The sequence below is a fragment of the Engystomops pustulosus genome, chromosome 5 (genome assembly GCF_040894005.1).
Source record: "Engystomops pustulosus chromosome 5, aEngPut4.maternal, whole genome shotgun sequence".
In the NCBI taxonomy this organism is placed as follows: Eukaryota; Metazoa; Chordata; class Amphibia; order Anura; family Leptodactylidae; genus Engystomops; species Engystomops pustulosus.
The window spans coordinates 75,824,857-75,845,807 of record NC_092415.1 but is presented as its reverse complement, the minus strand read 5'-3'; the positions used below and the strand labels follow the sequence as shown (position 1 = coordinate 75,845,807).

Here is a 20,951-nt window from a genome sequence, read left to right as displayed (position 1 = left end):
GAAGGTGAAAAGTGGCTTCAGCGTTAAGGGGTTAATATAAGTGGCCTCATTTGTATTAAAGGGGTTCTACCATATTAAATGGTTTCCAATAGGACAACATTCTGAACTGTGGAGGTCTGACTGCTGGGATCCCTACTGATCATGAGAATGAGATCTCCCTTACTGATTAAAGAGAACCAGATCATGTTTCATTCCTGGACCAACAAGGTGACCTTTTCAGAAAGTCAACTTTGAAGTGAGATGTTGGTTGTAAATGGATAAATTTAGCACTGAAGTGAAGCTCTCCTCTGCTCAGAATGCCTGCTCTACTGTAATTGCATCATAAAATAAAATGTTGGATCAATTATAGTGAAAGGCCTTTCTTAGACAAGAGGAACTTGACTTGCAAAACTCTCCACCTACTTGACCTTATACAACCAATTTGTGTCACTGGACCAAGAAAGAAACATGAATATTAAGGGATCTGTTGGAAAAGGCAACACAGCGCAGCGCTTGGAGAATACCAATTTTATAAAGCATTGAAGGGAACATCTAATCTGGTTATTCAAGGTTTCCTGCCAGTCTTACATCAAGGTTGAACACATAGGAGCAACCTATGACCCCTACAGCCCATCATTGATCATATCTGTACCCCACTATTGTTATTGGTTGTAGAAGTCACATGTTATCAGTAGTATAGTAAATATAGGTCTTCAGGGAACAATCTGCTTTTAACAGAAAGATATGGTTTATTTATTTTTTTATTTAAAGGGACCATGTCATCAGAAATTAACCTTATACCAGCATCTAGATCATGTTTCTTTTTATGGCCCATTGAGCTGACATCCTCTTTAAAATGTATTTTGATCAGGTCATGGAGGCAATGAGCTCAGCACGGTATTTAAAGAATATCTACCCTCCGATTACCTGATGGTAGAGGAGTACTACTCACCTCCCCGTCCCCTACCCTTTTCCAGCCATCTACCTTTGTTATACCTTAGAACGGCCTATTTTAGGCAAAATTAGAGTTTTAAAAATTTGCTAATTAGCCCGGGATGCTCTGCAGAGCACCTTGAGACTCCGCTGCAAAGCCCTCTCCTTCTCTGAGTGCCCCTTTTGCTGAGAATGATGGTTCTATATCCAGTAACAGTAGTGCACGTTGTCAATCCAAGCAGAGGTTGTGTTCAAGTTGAGGAGAGCTTGACTTCAGTTCTAAACTTTCTGCCTCCATGACTTTACATTACCAATCTACATCTCACTTCAAATTACATTTTATGGATGATGCCAGCTCGCTGGGCTTTGAAAGATGCATGACTTGGAAGGTGTGTAACTGCTCGACCATATACAGGTTGTGGTTTATTAGGTAATTTCCTTCAATACCATTACTTGCATCAGACAAGTTGTATACACACTCTTACCTATTGAAACGTTCTTTTCTACTGTATGATACCTTTTTAATAGTCAAGTTTTTAATAGTGGATTAATTTTTTCTTTACATTTGTGTGATTTTCACTATAAAACTTTGTTCTTCCACACAGATCTCAGATTGTCAGTGTTCCGCCGTGTATGATTTATAACAATGTCTTAGTTAGTAACTCTTGGAAAATGGCCATGGAAGTAAAGTCATTTTTGCCAGGACTGATGCTGATTCTGTGAAAGAACAAGAGAATATTTTTTTGAGCCTGTCATTTCACTTTCCGCTGTCTTAATATAGCCGCAGAGATATGGATTGCACTTTTGTTCTCTACACAGCGATATTTACAAATCGCAAATGTTACAAAGACAAATGACAAAGTTAATCATGGAAATGATTTATGAAGCGGGGGTAGCACAATATCATTTGTCTGTATAAAATTGAATTACAGAACCGAAGTTAATTGCAGAAATATAAATAGCTAAAAAAATGATCTGTGTCTCCCGCTGCCTTACTGTTTGAAAGTACATGACACCATCTCTATCAGATTATTGGGTAAAGATGTGGATCCTTGAGATAAACTATTTTTATTTTGGTTAGATTGCAAACAGTTTTCCTGGAAATATATAATTTTTAGGAATTTAATTACAAATAATGGCTCCCGAGGGGCACATCATGTAATACTTTGTTTAAAAAGACATAAAGGAAAATACTTTGATCCATTTACATATAGTATATAAAATGTGCATTACCGGAGTTTGTAATTGTGCAGGCAGTCCCCGGGTTACGTACAAGATAGGTTCCATAGGTTTGTTTTTAAGTGGAATTTGTATGCAAGTCGAAACTGTATATTTTAGAATTGTAGATTCAAACAAAAAAAAATTTTGTCCCAGTGACAATTGGAGTTTCAAACTTTTTCGCTAGAATTGGACCAAGGATTATCAATAAAGCTTCATTACAGACACCTTACAGCTGATCATTTCAGCCTGGGACTAAAGTAAAGTTACCCCTGTTGATATTTTTGCGGGGATACACTATCTTTAAGTATCATACTATCACTATGTGTTAACTACACAATTGTCATCACATTATCAGGAGTAGTATGTTGACCATATAGTACAGGCAGTCCCGGGTTACGTACAAGATGGGTTCTGTAGGTTTGTTCTGAAGCTGAATTTGTATGCAAGTCGAAACTGTATACCTGTATATTTTATCATTGTAATCCCAGCCAAATTTTTTTTGGTCTCTGTGACAATTGGATTTTTAAAAATGTTGGATTGTCATAAGAACCAGGATTAACAATAAAGCTTCATTACAGACACATTCAATAACTGTTATAGCTGTTTATTGTAGCCTGGGGCTAAAGTACAGTGAGTTACGACATCCAGAGGTACGTTTGTAACTAGGGGTCGTGTGTAAGTTGGGTGTTCTTAAGTAGGGGACCGCCTGTATAGTTTATCATCAGATCCCTGATGAATGTATTGAGGAAACGTGTCGAATCGTATTACATCTATAGAAGAGCTAGCTGTAGAGAGTCTATCACAGTTTAGAATATAGAGGGCACCTCGAAAGTGGTCTCTCTCTGTGAGGCAATAGCCTCTGTCCTACACATCAGCACTGAGCCTCCCAATATGCATTATTGATCCCAGCATGTATCGACATTCATTATGTTGAATTTGGGGTCGGATCTTGACTTTTAATACACAGTTTAGTGTCTCTAGCTTTTGTTATCTTTTTTTTTTTTTTAATTTAGGCATTTCTAATAAAGGTTATGTTTTAACCACTTAGTATAATCTTGTTTCCCCTTCAGTGAATGACTAAAGTAAAGCTTCCAGAGAGCTTCACCAGAGCTCACTGTGGGCAGAGGGGTCCGTCTTTAACTAGGGGTCGTCTGTAAGTAGGGTGTCCTTAAGTAGGGCCTGTATATGTATTTGACTGTGTAAGTTCCGTTTGTATGTGCTATGATACAGACGCAAGTGCCTTGACTTTGCTAAAAACTGTTTTGTTCAAATTAAGTTAAAATCTGCAGTCATTCTTCGCACATTAGCTGGTCTTTTTTCTAGGTTACTCGGCGAGTAAGCCACAGTCTCTTTTTTTAAAAAAAATTAAAATGACAAAGCCTAGAACACTGCTTCTAAAAGTGCCAGAGCTCAATCTTAAATTAGACAAATCCCATAGTAACGTAAAAAAAACCTGATTTTTGAGAAACTGCATACCGTAATAAATATTTCTGTATATTCCATTCACATCTTCAAGAAGTACAGAAACTGGGTATCTGTCTTGGAATGTTACAGGGGGAGTGTAGCTACAAAACAAAATTTGAGAGGTTCCCTTTAAGAACTCGCCGTTCTAAAAAAAAAAATAGAACTTGCAACTTCTGACCTAAAAAGAATCAATATTAGCAAGAACTAATATGTTTAAAAAGTTGTCATAACCGCATATTCAGGAGAACAAGCACAAAGAGATCTAAATAGCACCAACTAAATATGAGGGGCTTCCTGAAGATATTACTGCGCTTTGTTTGCTTGTTTTCATTTATCCTACATTGTCCAACAATCGCTTTTCTTCTATAGGCAGCAGGCTGACCCAGAACTTTCACATGGTAGCATGCACTTTGCTCTACTGCTCATATTTAGTTGCAGCTATATATAGTAGTTCCCTTTTGTGTATTTTTTTCCTGTTTTTTCTTTTTGTGCTACATGCCTCTCTGCTTGTAGCTGTTTTTTAAAAAAATATGTAATCAAGTATTTTAAAGTGAGTGGCTAGCCTTATTGTAGGTGATATGTGTGGTTTTTGAGGACTATCCCTGTTCCAGCATTTATATTTTGGATGTTTGTATTGGTATATCAGCCAATGACTTATTATGCAGGTTTTTGGCCGCAAATGACCCATGTACCTACTGCATATAATAATTATACTATTTTATATTAAATATTCTACATGGCCAGCTTGCAATAGAGATTTTATTATTAAAAAGTTGAACTTGACTTAGGACTTGGTCTATTTCCAGCCTCCTATACTATGATGCTATGAAAAGTATGCCTACCCTAACACCTATAGTCCCCTGTAGTCTTAAATGTGGGATGGTGCGCTGAATACAGTGTACCATGCCACAATAAAAAATGTAAAAAAAATATAGCGAAGCTTGGAAATATAGCTAAGCATCATGGAAAACTGATGAGGGCTAGACCTGAAGGTGTGGTTGTGAATTGCTTCTCAGAAAAGATAATTATGGGAATGGCGCTGAAGTATTCAGGAAAGCTTCCGCCTAATGTATTTCCTGTAACCCTTTTGTTGTTAATGACCGCAGCGATCATTTTACATTCATTTTTAAATATGGGAATTGTAAGCGGTCAAGATGATATTATCTGGCACTGGTTACATGTTTTAGTTCAATTTCTGTGAAATTTTCAGTAACAACTTCATGTAATTATACAAGTTTGGGTTGTTTACATATAAGGGCTCATACAAATGGTACTGTAAATTAACTAATCTTTTATACCTAAACTATAATATGTATTTAATAGTGTTCAGTACTGAATTTTTGTTCTTGAGTGCAAATGGTCTCCCTAAGAAATAAAAGATTGGGCAGTTGTAATTCAGCTGATCAATTCTGCCTTTGGGGGAGAGTTTGGAGGCCCCCTTTACACATTGGATGATTGATCAGTTTTGTTTAAACCCCTTAAGGACTTGTCTATTTTTCATTTTTCTGATTCCATTTTTTGCCCCCCACCTTCAAAAAATGTATAAAATCTTTATATTTCCATGTACAGAGATGTGTGTGGGCTTGTTTTCTAGTGATTGTATCTAATATTTGGTATTGTTGATCTCTTCTACCCAAGGAACCCTGAGAGGAGTTTTCTGTATCTGAGCAATTGAATTTCATGTTGTAATATATTTAATTCAGCAGTATTTTTCCATTCTGTGTCATAATGACATTTAATGCCAGCAGCAAATTGGGATTCATTTAAATGAATTGAACCTGTACATCTTGTTATGAAAATTATTCAAGATTCAGATTTATCATCTCTTATTTTATGATTTTATCATCCATTTTTTAAAATGTAAAATATATTAAATGTGCTTGTGCAGTTTTTATTGTTAAATCTTTGCGTGTACCTGTCCTAAAGAGCTGTATGTTGTTTTTGTTGTTGTTTTGCAGTTATTGTTGATTTTTTTTTTTTTTTTTCCCCACCATTTTGGGGTATATGGAATTTATTGATCAACTTTTATAAGCCCTTAATTGGGGGGAACATGGTAATGTAAGAAAAAGGTTTATTAATATTAACAAAATTTACATCGAAATAAATGCTTCACATTTAAACCGCTAGATGAGTGTGTCAAAAATTGAAGGGGAAAAAGGCAATGGTAAAATAAAATAAACATTGTTCAGTCACATACAGGTATCCCCAAAATGGTACCATTAAACGCTTTGCGGTGGGGGTTTATGAAGTGGTGGCACATCATGCTAGTTATGAAGTGGTAAAATAGCAAGTTGTACCACTTGGGCTACCTGCACACGAACAATCTCAACTTATGGAAACGGGACTAAGTGCTGGTCAGTTCCTATGGACTGAGCACAGGGTTGTGGACTGGAGTCCTTCAGTCATAGTGACCGCTTCGCCAACACTATAGAAACTGTGATGCTAGGACTCGAACAGTGTATGTTTGTGTGCATCCAGCCTAACTGACAGTCTTCAATTAATAACTAATAATGCTTTGTCAACCTGTGTCCTGTTTTATACAGAGTGTAGCTGCACATTTTAAAATTTGCTTGTCCAAAATTAAATAAAGTTCATCCTACAGCTAACATCATTCTTACAGACAATTTATCTTTTCATTTTGGAATATTCATTGCTATCTTTATGGTCCCAGTCATAAATTTAGGGCTTAATTTAGCAATGTCCTACTGATATTCCATATTTAAGTGTTGTCATGGTTGGAGGGTAGTCCTACAGATGACCTAAATATCACATTGCATTTGCAATGTTGCCATAAAATCCATTATCATTTCTGTCAGCCGTTCAGGTCGCCACTCCATCACAAAGTGACATAGCTATGAACCTGTAAGTGCTTGGATAACTTTTATTATTCAAGGTATAGGTCTGTCATTCACAGCTTATACCTAGTTATTCACTTTATCAAATGCTTTGTAAGTCAGCACCTTGTGTAATTTATCATCACTATTGCTGTTTTTTTTACTATACTCATTAATTCTTTTTGAGAAATGCATACATAACAGCCTAACATTCTGTGTGAATAAGCTTCTAGTCTGTCGGGATACCTTAATTCTACCCACATCCATACTAACAAATATCTTGCAGGTAAAAATATTAGATATGTTTTTTTGGGGTTTTTTTCAACACTGAACAACTTAAATTGAAGCACTAGGGAAAACCTATATAAATGATCAAGGTTTGACTATTGCACTTAACAATACATTTTACAGCTAAAGATTAACTATCTATAAATTGGTAATATCAGTACAGGGAATAATGTACCAAAAATACCAGAATATCAAAAATAAATATATTGTACAAAAATATAAATCCATAAAAAGTATTGCCAAATTATTGGTGCCAGTAAGAAGTACAATTCATCCATCAAAAGCAAAACACTCTTTGGATAGAAAAATAAAAAGTAAGCTTTTAGAAAAAAGAGAAACATTAAAATGGGGAAGAGGCTGAATAACCCCCTTTGGCAAAGGTCCTTTAGATTTGGCAATGGAAAGGAACTTTTCAGGTGTCACTGATACTTTTGCAGTAATGTGAAGATGCTTGTAAAAAAAAAAATAATAATCCCATTTGGCTTAGATCAATGAAAATTAAAATTTGTTACTTAATTTACTTACACAATATTGGGAATATATATTTTAAAGTAAGATATCTATGCTCAGGGGAGAAACATGGCTATTATAACAATCCTTGGATACTTATTAGCACATATTTCCTGCAAAGACTTCCATTTCTTTGTGACCCTTTCATATTACATAAGAGTAGAAATGAAAAATATTATCTGCTGCTTAACGTAAGTTTTTTATTTATACCAATGTCTTTACTTCAGCATATGGTCATAAGTGCCAAAGATCATCTGTCATGGAAAAGAACACAATTAAAAAACACCATTGCAGAAAATATACTTATGGCTTAGCAGGAAATGTTAACTTACTTCTGGGGACGTTACTTTCTTCTTATTCTTTTGCTTAATATTCCAACTAAAAACTAAAGTCCTAAGCCATTCTCCTTTTGTAGAAGCTGTCCACTAACCACATAGCTTGGAAAGCACACTGTAAAGGATTTCACCCCCTTTAACAACTTTGCATGCCTTAAAGTCAGATAACAAGTCTGTGTGTGACCTGTATTATTCCAGCATGTTTATTTTTCTGCTATACCTGTATTGAATGATTGTATTAATGGCATGAAAATTGGGCCATGTACAAGGCAGAATATATATTGAATTGTGAGAGAAGTGGAATGTTAAAGGAAAATTAAGCACGATAAACCAGGGGCACTTACTCATAGATCCAGGCACTGTGGTAATCTTCTTATATTTGTTAACCATTTATATTTAAATTGCTACAATTATGCTAATAAGCCTGCAAACTCTCAGGGGTGTTACCACAGTCCTTCCTTTCTCAGGCTTCATAGACTGTCTCACCATCTTCCTCTGCCCTCTCGGCACTTCCCTTTTTCGGCTGTAATCTTACTGCAGCTGAAAGCACACAGGGAGTGTGCCATGGATAACCAATATAAGAAGATTACCACAGTCACAGTGCCTGGATCTATGTGTTGGTGTCCCTGGTTTATCATGCTTGGTTTTGATGGTAGTTTTATTTAATCATTAACTGTATATTTAGTTTTAAGAGAAAATTCCCTCTTCTTTCTGAAGAAGACAATGTTTATCAAAAATATGAAAATTGTTATTTTGCCACAATGGTTATCTGATTAGCACTCCTGTATAATGACCATGTACACTGGCAGACAAATATGATTGATCTTAAAGTCCTGTTCTGTACATTCAGTGCATTCTCAGATTTGTTCATCTATAGGTTAAGCTGCTCTCACTCTTGACTCATCAATTTCTATTCAAGACCAAGTAGGCTTTGTAATTCTTGATCTTTCATTGTTCTCCCCTCAGCTTGTTGTTCTTTTTCCTCTAAATGTCCATTTTGGTTGTCCATGTCGGGAATGTGTGTACCATCATTATGCCATTAGATAACACAAGACAACTGCAGTTTTTATACATTCCTATAGTAAGAAGCCTGGTTTGTATAATTTGGGCTTGTTTATCCCTTCTCCTTAGAAGATTTGATCGTTTTCTTGTAAAGTAATTTTAGAGATTGTACAAAATTCATAACTTTGTAGCAATAATCACTAAAGTTTAGACACTGTTTATATGTATAAATCCTCCCCACACTAGATGAAGCTTTCGCAGTCCTTTAAAGTGAACCTGTCATCTAATTAACATTTGTTTATATGCAAACATATGCCAGGTCAACATTTTTACCCTTTTTCCTTTCTTTACATTTCTTAGGTCTAATAAATATACTGTCGATGTATCTCTTTATATCAATATTTTTATGTTTTGTAAGAAGATTGCTTACAAAACTAGCAATGGGGAAGCCTCTATGGACACTATACTTATTTCTGCAATGCAAACAAGACGACTCCCGCAATCTTCACCACAACTGCACAAAATTTTTTCTCTGCAAGCCATATCAACTTAAAGAGTAACCGTCACTTCAAAGAACTTTTGATATGTTGTAGGGCAGGTAATGTTAAGCCCTTTTGCAATTGGATTAGTTAACTGAATCTTGCTCCTTGCTCTTGTATTCTTCAGCCACCCCCCTGTTGTCAGTGACTTCTTAGATAGCTGTTGCCGGGCACATTCTGTCTTCACTGAGGAGCTGACTACGGAGGGAAAATGAGACGCACTCCCTCTCTCTCCCTTCTCTCAGCTGTTTACCCCATGGATCATTGCTCCAGCACTCAGTCATGTGCTGATAGAAGTGCTAACTAATGTAGTAACCAACTAACTACACTTTTTTATCTCTCCCTCCGCTTTCCCTACACTTGTGTACAAACAAAAAACAAGCTGCAGATTGATCAAAATCCCCCCTCCCTCATTCCCTCACACTCCACAGTATGAAATGGCAGAGAGACTCTCCAAGTCTTCAAGCTGCCCCATCATGTGCTGTGCTGAAGGTATAGACCGATAGGTAGATACATAGACAGATAGATAGATATGGGATAGAGAGATGGATATGAGCTAGATAGATAGCATATATGTAGATAGACAGATGTGAGATATATCATCATATGATATGAGATAATAGATGGATATGAGCCAAATAGGTAGATAGAAATTAGATCGGATATACATAGAAAGATATGAGCTAGATACATAGATATGAGATATGATATCACGTGCAGCACGTCCCACCCCTCTTTCTTGCTGATTGTAGTTTTTTTGAGAGCTGGAAACCATAGTTGCTATGGGACAAAAAGCTACTAAATGAGACTGAGAGGCAAAATACTTTTAGGAATAATTCCCAGGGACCGCTGGAGCAGAATTGTTTTTTTTAGTTTTTTAGAATGATGATTACACTTTAAAAACTCTTATTTTCAAAGCTTGATAAAACAAGGAATTCATACATCCCCACATTTCTGTTACTTCAAATGTCCATGGTAACATATTTAGAGTATAGCGTCCTGCAGTCCATGAGGTTACACAGAGAGAACAGATGTGAACCGCGACATTTTCCTTCCTCAGGCAGGAGCCACCTCCGAAGCTATGCGGTCCACACCTGTTCTCTCTGTGTAACCTCATGGACTGCAGGACGCTATACTCTAAATACGTTACCATGGACATTTGAAGTAACAGAAATGTGGTGATGAATAAATTCCTTGTTTTATCGAGCTTTGAAAATAAATGTGAAGAGCTTTTAAGTTGATACGGCTTGCAGAGAACGTTTATGTGCATATTATAAAAGTTGTCTGAAGATAGAGACTTTAGACTTTGAGATGGTGACTGTCTCAGGCAGAAGGGAGGGGGAGCATTTTCTCCATTTCGAGAAACTTCCTGTCCAAGTTTTTTTTTTTAGGAAAATATTTTCTGAAAGTGCTTTTATATTGCAGGCTTTCATTTAGATTTTCTTAATTGCAAGGCACCTTTTTAACTCAGTATTGATCTCTGGATAGAACCATGTGTGTACATCCATCTACAGAACATTTGAGGCATATCCTGTGGATCTGTGTGGGATGGGAATACTCATGTAAGAAGTGAGAGTGTATGTGTGTCACTGCATATTTATGTCATTGAAGATCTTTACAAGCCAATGGATATCTTCAAGGGCACTGTAATTACATTTCATCACCTTGTAAAAATGTGATCGGTTAGAACTAAACAAAGCAAAAGCTGCATATTACTATCCAAATATTATTCACAGTTCATGGACTTTTTAGGGGAAAATTCTGTCTAGGAATGGATCAAATGTGAATAGGCACAATTTTCAGACTTCTATTTCTCACTTACACCTTAAAGGGGTATTCCCATCTGGACATTCACATTTAATTTAATTCATTTGCCATATGTAAACATTTCTTCAATGGATGTTATTAAAAAAATGTTTCTGTGTGAAGATAATTTCTCATAAATGTAGCCATATTGTCCCATAGAAATGAGATAGCTTCCTTTGATATGACCACCTGACATTTTGGCAGGAGTGGCCAGACAGGACTATTGAGTCCTGCCTGACCACCTGGATTCAGTGATCATTACCACAGGACAGCTGTGCAACATGTAGTAACTCCCGGACATTTCATATATAAAAACCTTTTATTTGTTTGTGCAATCCCTCCAGCAGAGGTGGCCGTATCAAAGCAACATCTAATTGAAGAAATGTGTAATATATATATAATATATTATATTATAAAATATGGCAGATTAATGAAATTTAATGTGAATGCCAAGACGAGAATATCTCCTTAACAATTCTGTTCCATCGATAACCCCTCAGTGCGCCTGCTGTATTACACATATATAGCAATAGGCTTAGAGGCTTTGCACAGTTCACAGACTACCGGTGTATTACTATAGTATATCTCTTTTATGGATCCCATAAAGCTCTTTCTAATATCCCAAATGATTGATGCCATAAAAGATAACACTAGGCTGTATTAAACTGTACTAGTGGGACATGGCAACAACATAATTCTTGTAAGCATACAGAAAGCTCATGTACAGTAGGTTACAAAGTAGGAACCTGAGCACTGTATGAAATGCTTTTCTTGTGGAGGAATGACTGAAGGGCCTGGCTCTCATTTCATGTTTTTATGTAAGGATTCCAAGGAGGGGAAATGATGCCCAGTGGAGGGAAAAAAATCCAAGTTTGTATAATTTTTATTTTTAGGTAGCACAACGGACATTAACAGAGGCATTTAAAAGTCCATTGAAATGGACACCAGATCCATTACACTTCTTTTATTTTCATTTTAGTAACGGAAGATAATAACGATTTTGGCTTGTGGTGTTTTGTATATTTTTTTTTTTATTGGAAAGAAAGATTTAAAATGTTGAGCGGACAATGTCTGGGAGAAACCATATAGCCCAAGACAATTCTTCCACTCTTCATGTGTTTGTGAAATGTCTAAAATTTTCGTTAATTTTCAGTTTTTTTTTTCCAGTTTAGTAGTGTACTTTTCTCTTTTTGTCAGTATGTGTAATCAGAAATAGAGTTTATTTAAAACGTTTAGATTATTTTTAGGTAGAATCCCAGTTCCACTGGTCTGACTAGGTGCTGGGTGCCTGGCTTTGCTACCATAAAGTCCAGTTTGCATGTAATGGCAATGAAAATGATTGTTTACTCTTATCCTTGTTCAGATTATTGGTTTCTATTGATCATGCTATATCTACTTTCTGTCCTATCTATTTTCTCCCATTTTCTTCTTCATAATCCTGATCCTTTCCTCCAGTGAGTGCGCTTATATTTCCATCCTTTCTGTTTTCTTTCTTTTTCATGAGCAGCATACTCTGCATGTAGGGAGATATCTGTCGTGCAAACCTATGTGAGCGGACAGAAGCGGGGACCTACAGACAATAAGAAGAAAGGGAATACCTTATATACTCGAGTATAAGCCTAGTTTTTCAGCACAAAAAATGTGCTGAAAAACCCAAACTCGGCTTATACTCGAGTCAAAATATCTAAACTCACCTTTCCGGCGACCCCTGTATATCTTCTGTGCGATCTGTCTGGCAGGGGCTGGCAGGCTATATACACTGGGGCAGGGGCTGGCAGGCTATATACACTGGGGCAGGGGCTGGCAGGCTATATACACTGGGGCAGGGGCTGGCAGGCTATATACACTGGGGCAGGGGCTGGCAGGCTATATACACTGGGGCAGGGGCTGGCAGGCTATATACACTGGGGCAGGGGCTGGCAGGCTATATACACTGGGGCAGGGGCTGGCAGGCTATATACACTGGGGAGGCTGTGACCAATGCATTTCCCACCCTCGGCTTATACTCGAGTCAATAGGTTTTCTCAGTATTTTGTGGTAAAATTAGGGGCCTCGGCTTATACTCGGGTCGGCTTATACTCGAGTATATACGGTATATCTCCATCTTCTATAGATTAACATAAATCATTTGATAATATTTGCAACTTTATTTACTGATTGTATGTTTTTCTTTTTTTCAGCATCAAAATGGTACTGATGTGGACAAGTGGAGACACCTTTAAGACTGCCTACTTTATTCTTAACCAGGCTCCTTTTCAGTTTACAATCTGTGGCCTCCTGCAAGTTCTTGTAGACATTACCATTTTGCTGCAAGTATACGTATACAGCGTATACCCTAAGAAGCCAGTACCACACACTACACATGTCACCAGTGCCAAAGCTCTGTGATGAAGAAAAAAAAAACATTTTGTCTGATCACGTGCTTCCCAATTCCAGCTCTGCTTCTGCACCAATAATGCACGTCTGTTTTTGTATCTCAGAAGCTCTCAACCCTTCTAGACTTTCAATGTTCCTTTGTATCCAAAGATTTTCCACAGTGCTGTTACGCTCTTCCACTGTCTGCACCGGGCTTGGTAAAAGTGTCCCCTCTGATATGACATCTAAAAAGATCCCCCGTTGTATGCATGTGTATACATTTGAATGCATATTTGTTGAGTGTGGCTGCATTGACATTAAGCCAGTATATATTTCATTCTGACCCAGTTTTGTATTACTGGTGTCAGACTAGGGCTACATACAGATTACATACAGTGTTACTGTCATTCAAAAGTCTGTACATTTTTGATTTGAAAGACCACCAGAACCATTAAACTTACCAAGCTGCCACCATTTAGGAAACACATGGGCAACTGGCAATGGAAAATTGACAGCACCCCTTGATCTTCAAACGATGAATGACCTGTTTAGTGAGCAAGCATTGGATACACATCATTTGAAAAGGGGGCCATGTGATAGAAGCCAACGCATCCAATTGCATAATATCTGAGATACTTACTATAGTCTTGCTTATAGGATGACCAAGCAAATTGCGCTGTCTGTATAACCCAAGGACAAACACTTGGTCCTCTTGTCCTGGTAACCTGGAGCGCTGTGCTATGCAATGTATTTTACAGGCTGTAGCTCCTTCTTAAACTCGGATCACAGTTTCCCCACAACTATATACGGCTGTGCTTTTCCCATTGCATGCTAGAATGTTTCATGTGGCTTCAAATTATAAGTACATGGATGTATTTGTGCTAATTTTGCACCATTATGGTTAAATATATCGACAACCTATCTTAAGCATAGGTCCTTAGTATTAGTTTGATGGGGTTCAACACCCAGCACCCCCAAAGATCAAACAGTGAATGGAACTAGAAGCATTGTTCTTGGTCCAGCAGCGGATCAAAGATCCAAGTTCGTTTATACATTTATAAATAGAGATTTCTGGATTCACAGTACAGTTTTATGTGTCTTATTGATAGCTGCACACATTGCAGTTTTGGGTGGTATGTCTACCCTTGCCTATGGTCAAGACCTTCACATATATGTTACCGTATCTACTTGTAAAATGCTACTTATTATATCCTGGATTTTTCACTATAATCAGTTACATTGCCTTGCCAGACCAAAAAGATTGTTCAATATTCTGCCTTTTTCTTACAGGGTACAGGATCTTTTTATTGTTTTTGTTTTATTTCCTTTATGAATTTTGATGGTTTCTTCCTCAACAATTGAAACATTTTAATGGGGTATTAACTTGTATAATGTAATAATGAATGAAGCTGGTTTGGCTGCAAGGTGCTCTTGTCATTGCTGTTGGTTCACACATCCTACTATAAGCTATTGACTTACAATGGCTAAGCTGTTCTGGCTGTAGGCAGCAGAGGAAGCTTGAAAGAACACATGGTGTAAGATTTGTGGCATCCAGATGCTAACAGAATATTAATGTTTTATGGAAACATTTTGGAATTACTGTGCTTAAATGGCAAAAAACTTTTATGTTTGCAATACGTTCTGTATATACAGTAATTTGGTTGGTTTCCAGCCTCTGCTTTGCAGAAGAAGTTTGGTTCACTTTGATATTTCTATTTATAGAGGACCTTTCTCCACTTAAATAATTGGTTTCTTCACAGAATAACATATTTTCTGCTGTTTTGTGTTATTTTTACTGGAAGTGTACCTAAAAATGGAGTTACAGTAACCTGTCGGTACACATCCCAGTTTTTATTTATAAAATTTTAGAAGATTGTGTGGTTCTGAATAACAAGGACCTTCATCTCAGGCAAATATGACTCTTCTCTGCTAATTGTCACATGTCTGTCTGGAGGAGAATTTTATAGGTAAAGAGATGATATTTCACATTTGGGGTAAAATCTGGTGATGGGTTCCCATTTGTTTTATCTGCTGCGTCCTTAATGTTTGTAGAATACCAGAATTTTAAGATCCATACGCCTCCTTTGAGCATTTTGCTCTATTAAGGCTTATACTTTTGTTTCCTGGAGTTTAATTCCACCATTAGTTATGAACATTTTTTTGTAAGTGGCTCTATAATTTTATTTTGGGATGAAGCCATTATAGTTGTTCTGTCTCGCCTACAGCAGTGTGTGGGTTTTACAGCACTTTCTACACGGTACATTTTCTACAGCCCGTCTCCAAATTATGACTTCACATTAGGAAGGCTTTGTCACCAGTCTCTGTACAAATAGTTATTTTACCTTGTGGTCATGGAAATACATTAACCATTGTTCTGAGTATTTGTAGTTGTAGGTTTCCAGTACAGGGAGAAGATACAACTTTATTTGCCCATTCATACAATCTATTATGACACACAGGTCCAAAATAGCTGAAAATGTACCTTTTTTTTCTTGTGTGCCAATACATTGCTGAAGAGGTGTATTTTGAGGACAAATAGTTTGACCATTAGAGAACCACTCCCCAATACCATCTTGGCTTCTGTGTTGGAGAGAATCTGTGTTATTCTTAATTATTTTGACTTTATCATACTTCTCTAGCATAATTATGAGAAGTTATACACTGCTGGTGCATAGACAGGAACCAGGACATTTGCCATATGTATTAATCCAGATTCTATAATCATCGTAGGTGTTTTAGTATATCAGTTAGTTTTGTGCCATTCACAGTGTTACAGATTCGCCAATTGCCACCGGTGGAATACCTGAATGTTACATTGTAACATCTTTACAACTATACTTGATAAAAACCATTTTGCTCTAGCAAGCTTTAGACTGGACATGTTATATTATTTTCATTTTCCAGTTCTGAACATTGCTTATATAATTATGTGTTAAATCTTTTTCTCTTTATATTCTCCCTGACAGCAGTAAAGAAGGTTTTACAGCGCCAAATCTATAAAGCCTACGCAGTGATATTCTATGTAAACAACTTGCAGCCAGCCGTGACCATGTCAGATGATTGTACATTTTGGAATTTTATGATTAAGCTTAAAAATTCACTAGTTTTGCACAGTTCACTGTATCATGTTTTCTATCATAAATGAAAAGCTTAGTTTAATGTCTGATTGTCCTATTTACTGGACACTGGTTGTGCCACTCCCTTTAGCTGTGGTGGGGACCATAAGGTTCCTTCGTTGTGTCCTTTGTTTTAATAAAAAAAAGCTCTATTTTCGGTGTTTTTTTAGCAGACAAAAATGATCTACCCGTTGAGAGACGTTTATCATCATGTTTCGGCAAATGATGTAAGCCCCGTCCCTCTACCACGTGGGATGCATCACGATGCTCCGGCCACTGGTATATAATTAGTATGAGGCTTGCACAGGCTATGCTGACAGGATGTCCCCTTCACACCTCTCTATGCCCCCCTTGTCATGGAGGTGGCATAAAGGGGAAACTGGGCACATTTCTTGGCGGAATGCAAGGGATTGCAATTAGTTCAGGACTTGTGGCATATAAACCCTGTTTAATGTCTTCAAGAAGCCTACAAGACTGATATCAATATAGCCTTTTTTTGGTTATGTCCAGTAAGTTTTGGAAGGTTGTTCAAAATTGCATGTTAGTAGTGCATGTAAAGTAGCATGCTAATGGAAATTTGCTGACTTGTTATGAGGCATAACAATAGAAACCCAATTTGGACTTTGGTTGAATTTGTATCTAACTCAAAACTGGTATAATTTATAATTGTAACTACAGACATTTTTTTTGGATTTTCAAAATTTTGTGCTGTCATGGGAACAAGGATTATCAGTAAACCTTCAGCTGATCATTGCAGCCTGGGACTATAGTAACATCCAGAGAGCTTCACCAGAGGTCACAGTGGGAAGACAGATCTGTCTGTAACTAGGGGCCGTGTGCACATCAGGTGTCCTTAAGTTGGGGATGGCATGTATATACAGTATATAACAAACAATTATAAACATCATGCAGTGAAACATTTGTGTTCTTTTTGTGTTAAAATCTCTTACAACTAGAGTCTATTAGCTATAGTATCCAGTCTCAGCATTTCCCATAGTGCTTAGAAGTATTGATAAAATGAATAATGGTACAGTTATAGTAACTTCTCCTTGGTTTAAAGGTGCAATCCAGCCAAAATAATCTTTTGATGTTTCATAGGTACTGTATATACTCGAGTATAAGCCGACCCAAGTATAAGCCGAGGCCCCTAATTTTACCACAAAAACATGGTAAAACCTATATTTTTTTTACTCGAGTATAAGCCGAGTTTGGGTTTTCAGCACATTTTTTGTGCTGAAAAACTAGGCTTATACTCGAATATATATGAGTACTTCACATTGTTTGGGTTTTTTGTTTTGTTCTTCCTGACCATTACTGGTATGCAGTTGACGGCGTTCTCATACCCCTTTGGAATTACTAGGGATTTTGAAAACATTTTGATAAAGAATTTATAACCCTTGCTTACAATTCTGTATGACATATCTTGGTTTATAGATGGTTTCAAAGAAAACAAAAGAGTGTGTTATGGCAAATATATATAAAACTTTATTTCATTTATATAAGTACACCACACAACTAAATCCACACATTTAAGAACACATGAACCCATGCATGTGACCTGAATATCTTTGTAGTTTTATTTTGAGCTATATTTTCAGTGTTCTTTCAGTGAACTTCTAAATCGATGACACATTGTTGCCTGCAGCATTATTGATGTTGAGGTCAAGGATGAAGTTGCATATAATCTGAAAGGGACAGTTTTCTAAAATGTCAGGATATGATCAGTGGGGTCAAAGGGTATAGACCTTAGATATATTATGAAGGGTTGACTAGGGATGACCCAACAAGTATTGTATAAATATTTTAAACACACAATTTCTAGGAAGTAATAATTTACTATTTCAGCAACACAAGGCTGTCATATTTGTTTCGAATATTCTCTTGTGAAATCTGCCACTTGGTTTACATTTTTTAGATTGTGTGGATTTTCTTTCTTAATGAATGTGTCGAATACTGTGTAAGAAAAGTCACAACGTGCCAACTGTCTACAGCAGAAGATAACACTTTCATATCAGAACGATGGTGATCTGCTGAGCAGAATCCAATCTAGCTGCAGCCTTTGTAGATTTTTTTTTTTTTTTTGCCTTTTTAGGTTTTTACACAGCCCCGGGATCTGATGGCAGAAAAATTGGAGACATGTCAGAGGTTGGGAGATAGAGAGTATAAAGATAATGAAAGTTGTTCAGATGGTGATATAAAGTAAAAGTAAATGAAAGGCAGCAGCAGAAATTGCTGAGAAAGAAGATGAAATGGATAAGTAAGTGAGAAACGGTAACTAAAGAGAACGGATAATGAAATGTGATTAATAGTATAAGGAAAAGGACTGAGTTGTCTGTAAATGGTACATGTCCTAGCTTCAGTAATGTCCATTCATAGGGAAACTAAGTGTGACCTACATACCACAGTACACTACACATATTAGACATGTCCTATGGTTTTAGAACAAGGTAGATTGTTTTATGTCTATAGCAAGTTTAGATTTTCAGTACCGAATCCGTTTATACATTTGTAGGAGTTTGGATGATTGACTCCTATACACTGTTAGGGCCTAATAGAGAACATCCAGTGTTGTGTTTCTTTCAAACGGTACCACTGGTGGTGAGATGGTACCACTTGGGTTGAGAATTTTTCAAGTCACCGGTCCTCAATATTTTTTATTTCTTATGGTAGATTTAGCATTATGCAAAAAAGAACTTTAAAGGAGTCGTAGGGGTGGAGAACCGTTCCACTGGCCATTTGCACTGCACATTCACAGTCATTTAAATGCAGCATTTAAAGTTCTTTTTCTATTTTCTCGTAGACTAAGATTAAGTATTCTACAGAAAGACATCTTTGTATTCCTGCCAACATTCTGGATAATAGGTGGATGAAGGTTTGTGGCCTTTAAGTCTACCATTATTAGATTGGATGATACACTTCTCTAGAAGAATACCTACTAGCTAGTGTAATAACAGTATATATCTACAATACATTCGTTTTTTTTTAATGCGACACATTGTCAAACAAATGTTACAATTACATAATTTGGATACACCAATTTATTATGCATTTATTTCTGCATTTTTTAAAATTTATTCTGGTCCCTGTGATGTTAGCTGTGGAAATGGCCATAATTCATTAAATGTAAAGCAGTCACATCTGGGCAAGAATTTTAGATCTTTGTTTTCCCACCAGCTCAAAAATTGGAAGGTAGGAAATGAAGGAGGTCTTTCTATGGAGGGACATATATTTTTATTTTCTAGGCTGTAGTCGTGATGTAGGACAAAATGAATAGTAATTTAGCTAGGGCAGGGATGGCAAACCTTTTACCGGCCGAGTGCCCAAACTGCAAGCCAAAAGCCCCATTATTTATTGCGGGGTGCCAACCAAAAATGAAAGCAGTAACTTATTGCTTCCTGTTCCTCAACAACATTCAATCATATTGGCCTCCTGAGGACAAGTTGGAAAATTTTCATCATTTTAGCTTTCCAGTGTCCCTCTGTACACAGAGAATCGTGGGGCCAGCAGGAGGTCCTATAAAAAAAGAGAATCGCGGGGCCAGCAGGAGGTCCTCCAAAGATAATTCGTCCCTTGTCCCACTTCCTACATTCCCAAGTAGCGAAGTAAGTATCACTTTAATATATGCCTGAAAGCAGCATCTTTTAAGTTGCTTTGAACTGCAGGAAGATCATTTGAGTCCTGTCTGGTGTGCTGGGGGTGATGGCCCGCCAAAAGGGCTCTGAGTGCCCCCTCTGGCACCCGTGCCATAGGTTCGCCACCACTGAGCTAGGGTATAACGTAAGTAAGTTCTAGGCCACAGAATTCTGGTATAGCTTCCACAATATTTTCTTTTTTAACTTGGCTTTTGACTAAAGCAAATGTTTAAGCAGCCTATTGTTTTTAGGGGGAATGTTGTACAAAATATGACCATCGATTAAATGTTCATTTAATGAATGTTAATTTGTCTTTATTTTGTTTATGCTTTCTACGCTTTTGTGTATATCTGCTGAATATTCTGCAAAAATACAGTGTATATATACTACCAAATATGCCTTGTTCTATTCATCTGTTGTGCTTTGTATAATATCAAGCTCCGATGTTTTGTTGTCCATCTTTTAGCCAAAGTGACCTTAAAATTTATTTTAAAAAATTATTTTACTTAGTGTTGTCATTTTATTTAATTTTTTTTATTATAAATGTTTAATATAATAGAGACTATCTTTACAACATCTTGCCCTAAACCCCCTTGTCTGAAGCAGAAAGAAAACATTTGTGGCAAAGTTTTTTTTTTTTTTTTTCTCAAATCGCAATATGACCATATACTGACCATTTTCTGAATAATTATTGTACCTTTCCTTTGAAAGCTGCTTGAGGTTACTAGGAGGGTAGTTTCTTACAATAATAATTGGATTTATGGTCTAGCTGCTCTTTTTACACAAAAATGTAAAAATAATTTGCATTAACAAAAAAAACACAAATGAAGTATGTACCTGGAAAATATAAATGCACATCCTCTCTAGCTTGTTTGTGGGCAGTGGCAGGCTGTTTTCTCCAGCACAGGAATGTCCACTCAGTTGCTGCTGAACAGCT

The 20,951-nt window shown here is 36.8% G+C and overlaps 1 protein-coding gene across 3 annotated transcripts in view; it reads left to right on the top strand.

Annotated features, from left to right (window-relative positions):
- SLC66A2 (solute carrier family 66 member 2) overlaps nt 1–20,514 on the top strand; it is an 80,037-nt gene extending 59,523 nt beyond the window's left edge. For 2 of the 3 annotated variants that reach the window (XM_072152392.1, XM_072152393.1), the window contains one exon: nt 13,092–20,514. In XM_072152392.1, coding sequence (XP_072008493.1) covers nt 13,092–13,299 — 208 coding nt within the window. In that variant the 3' untranslated portion in view covers nt 13,300–20,514. Of the gene's footprint in view, nt 1–1,517; nt 1,843–13,091 lie in introns of those variants that run through there. The other variant, XM_072152394.1, reaches the window with a different exon arrangement.
- The last annotated feature ends 437 nt before the right edge of the window (nt 20,515–20,951 follow it).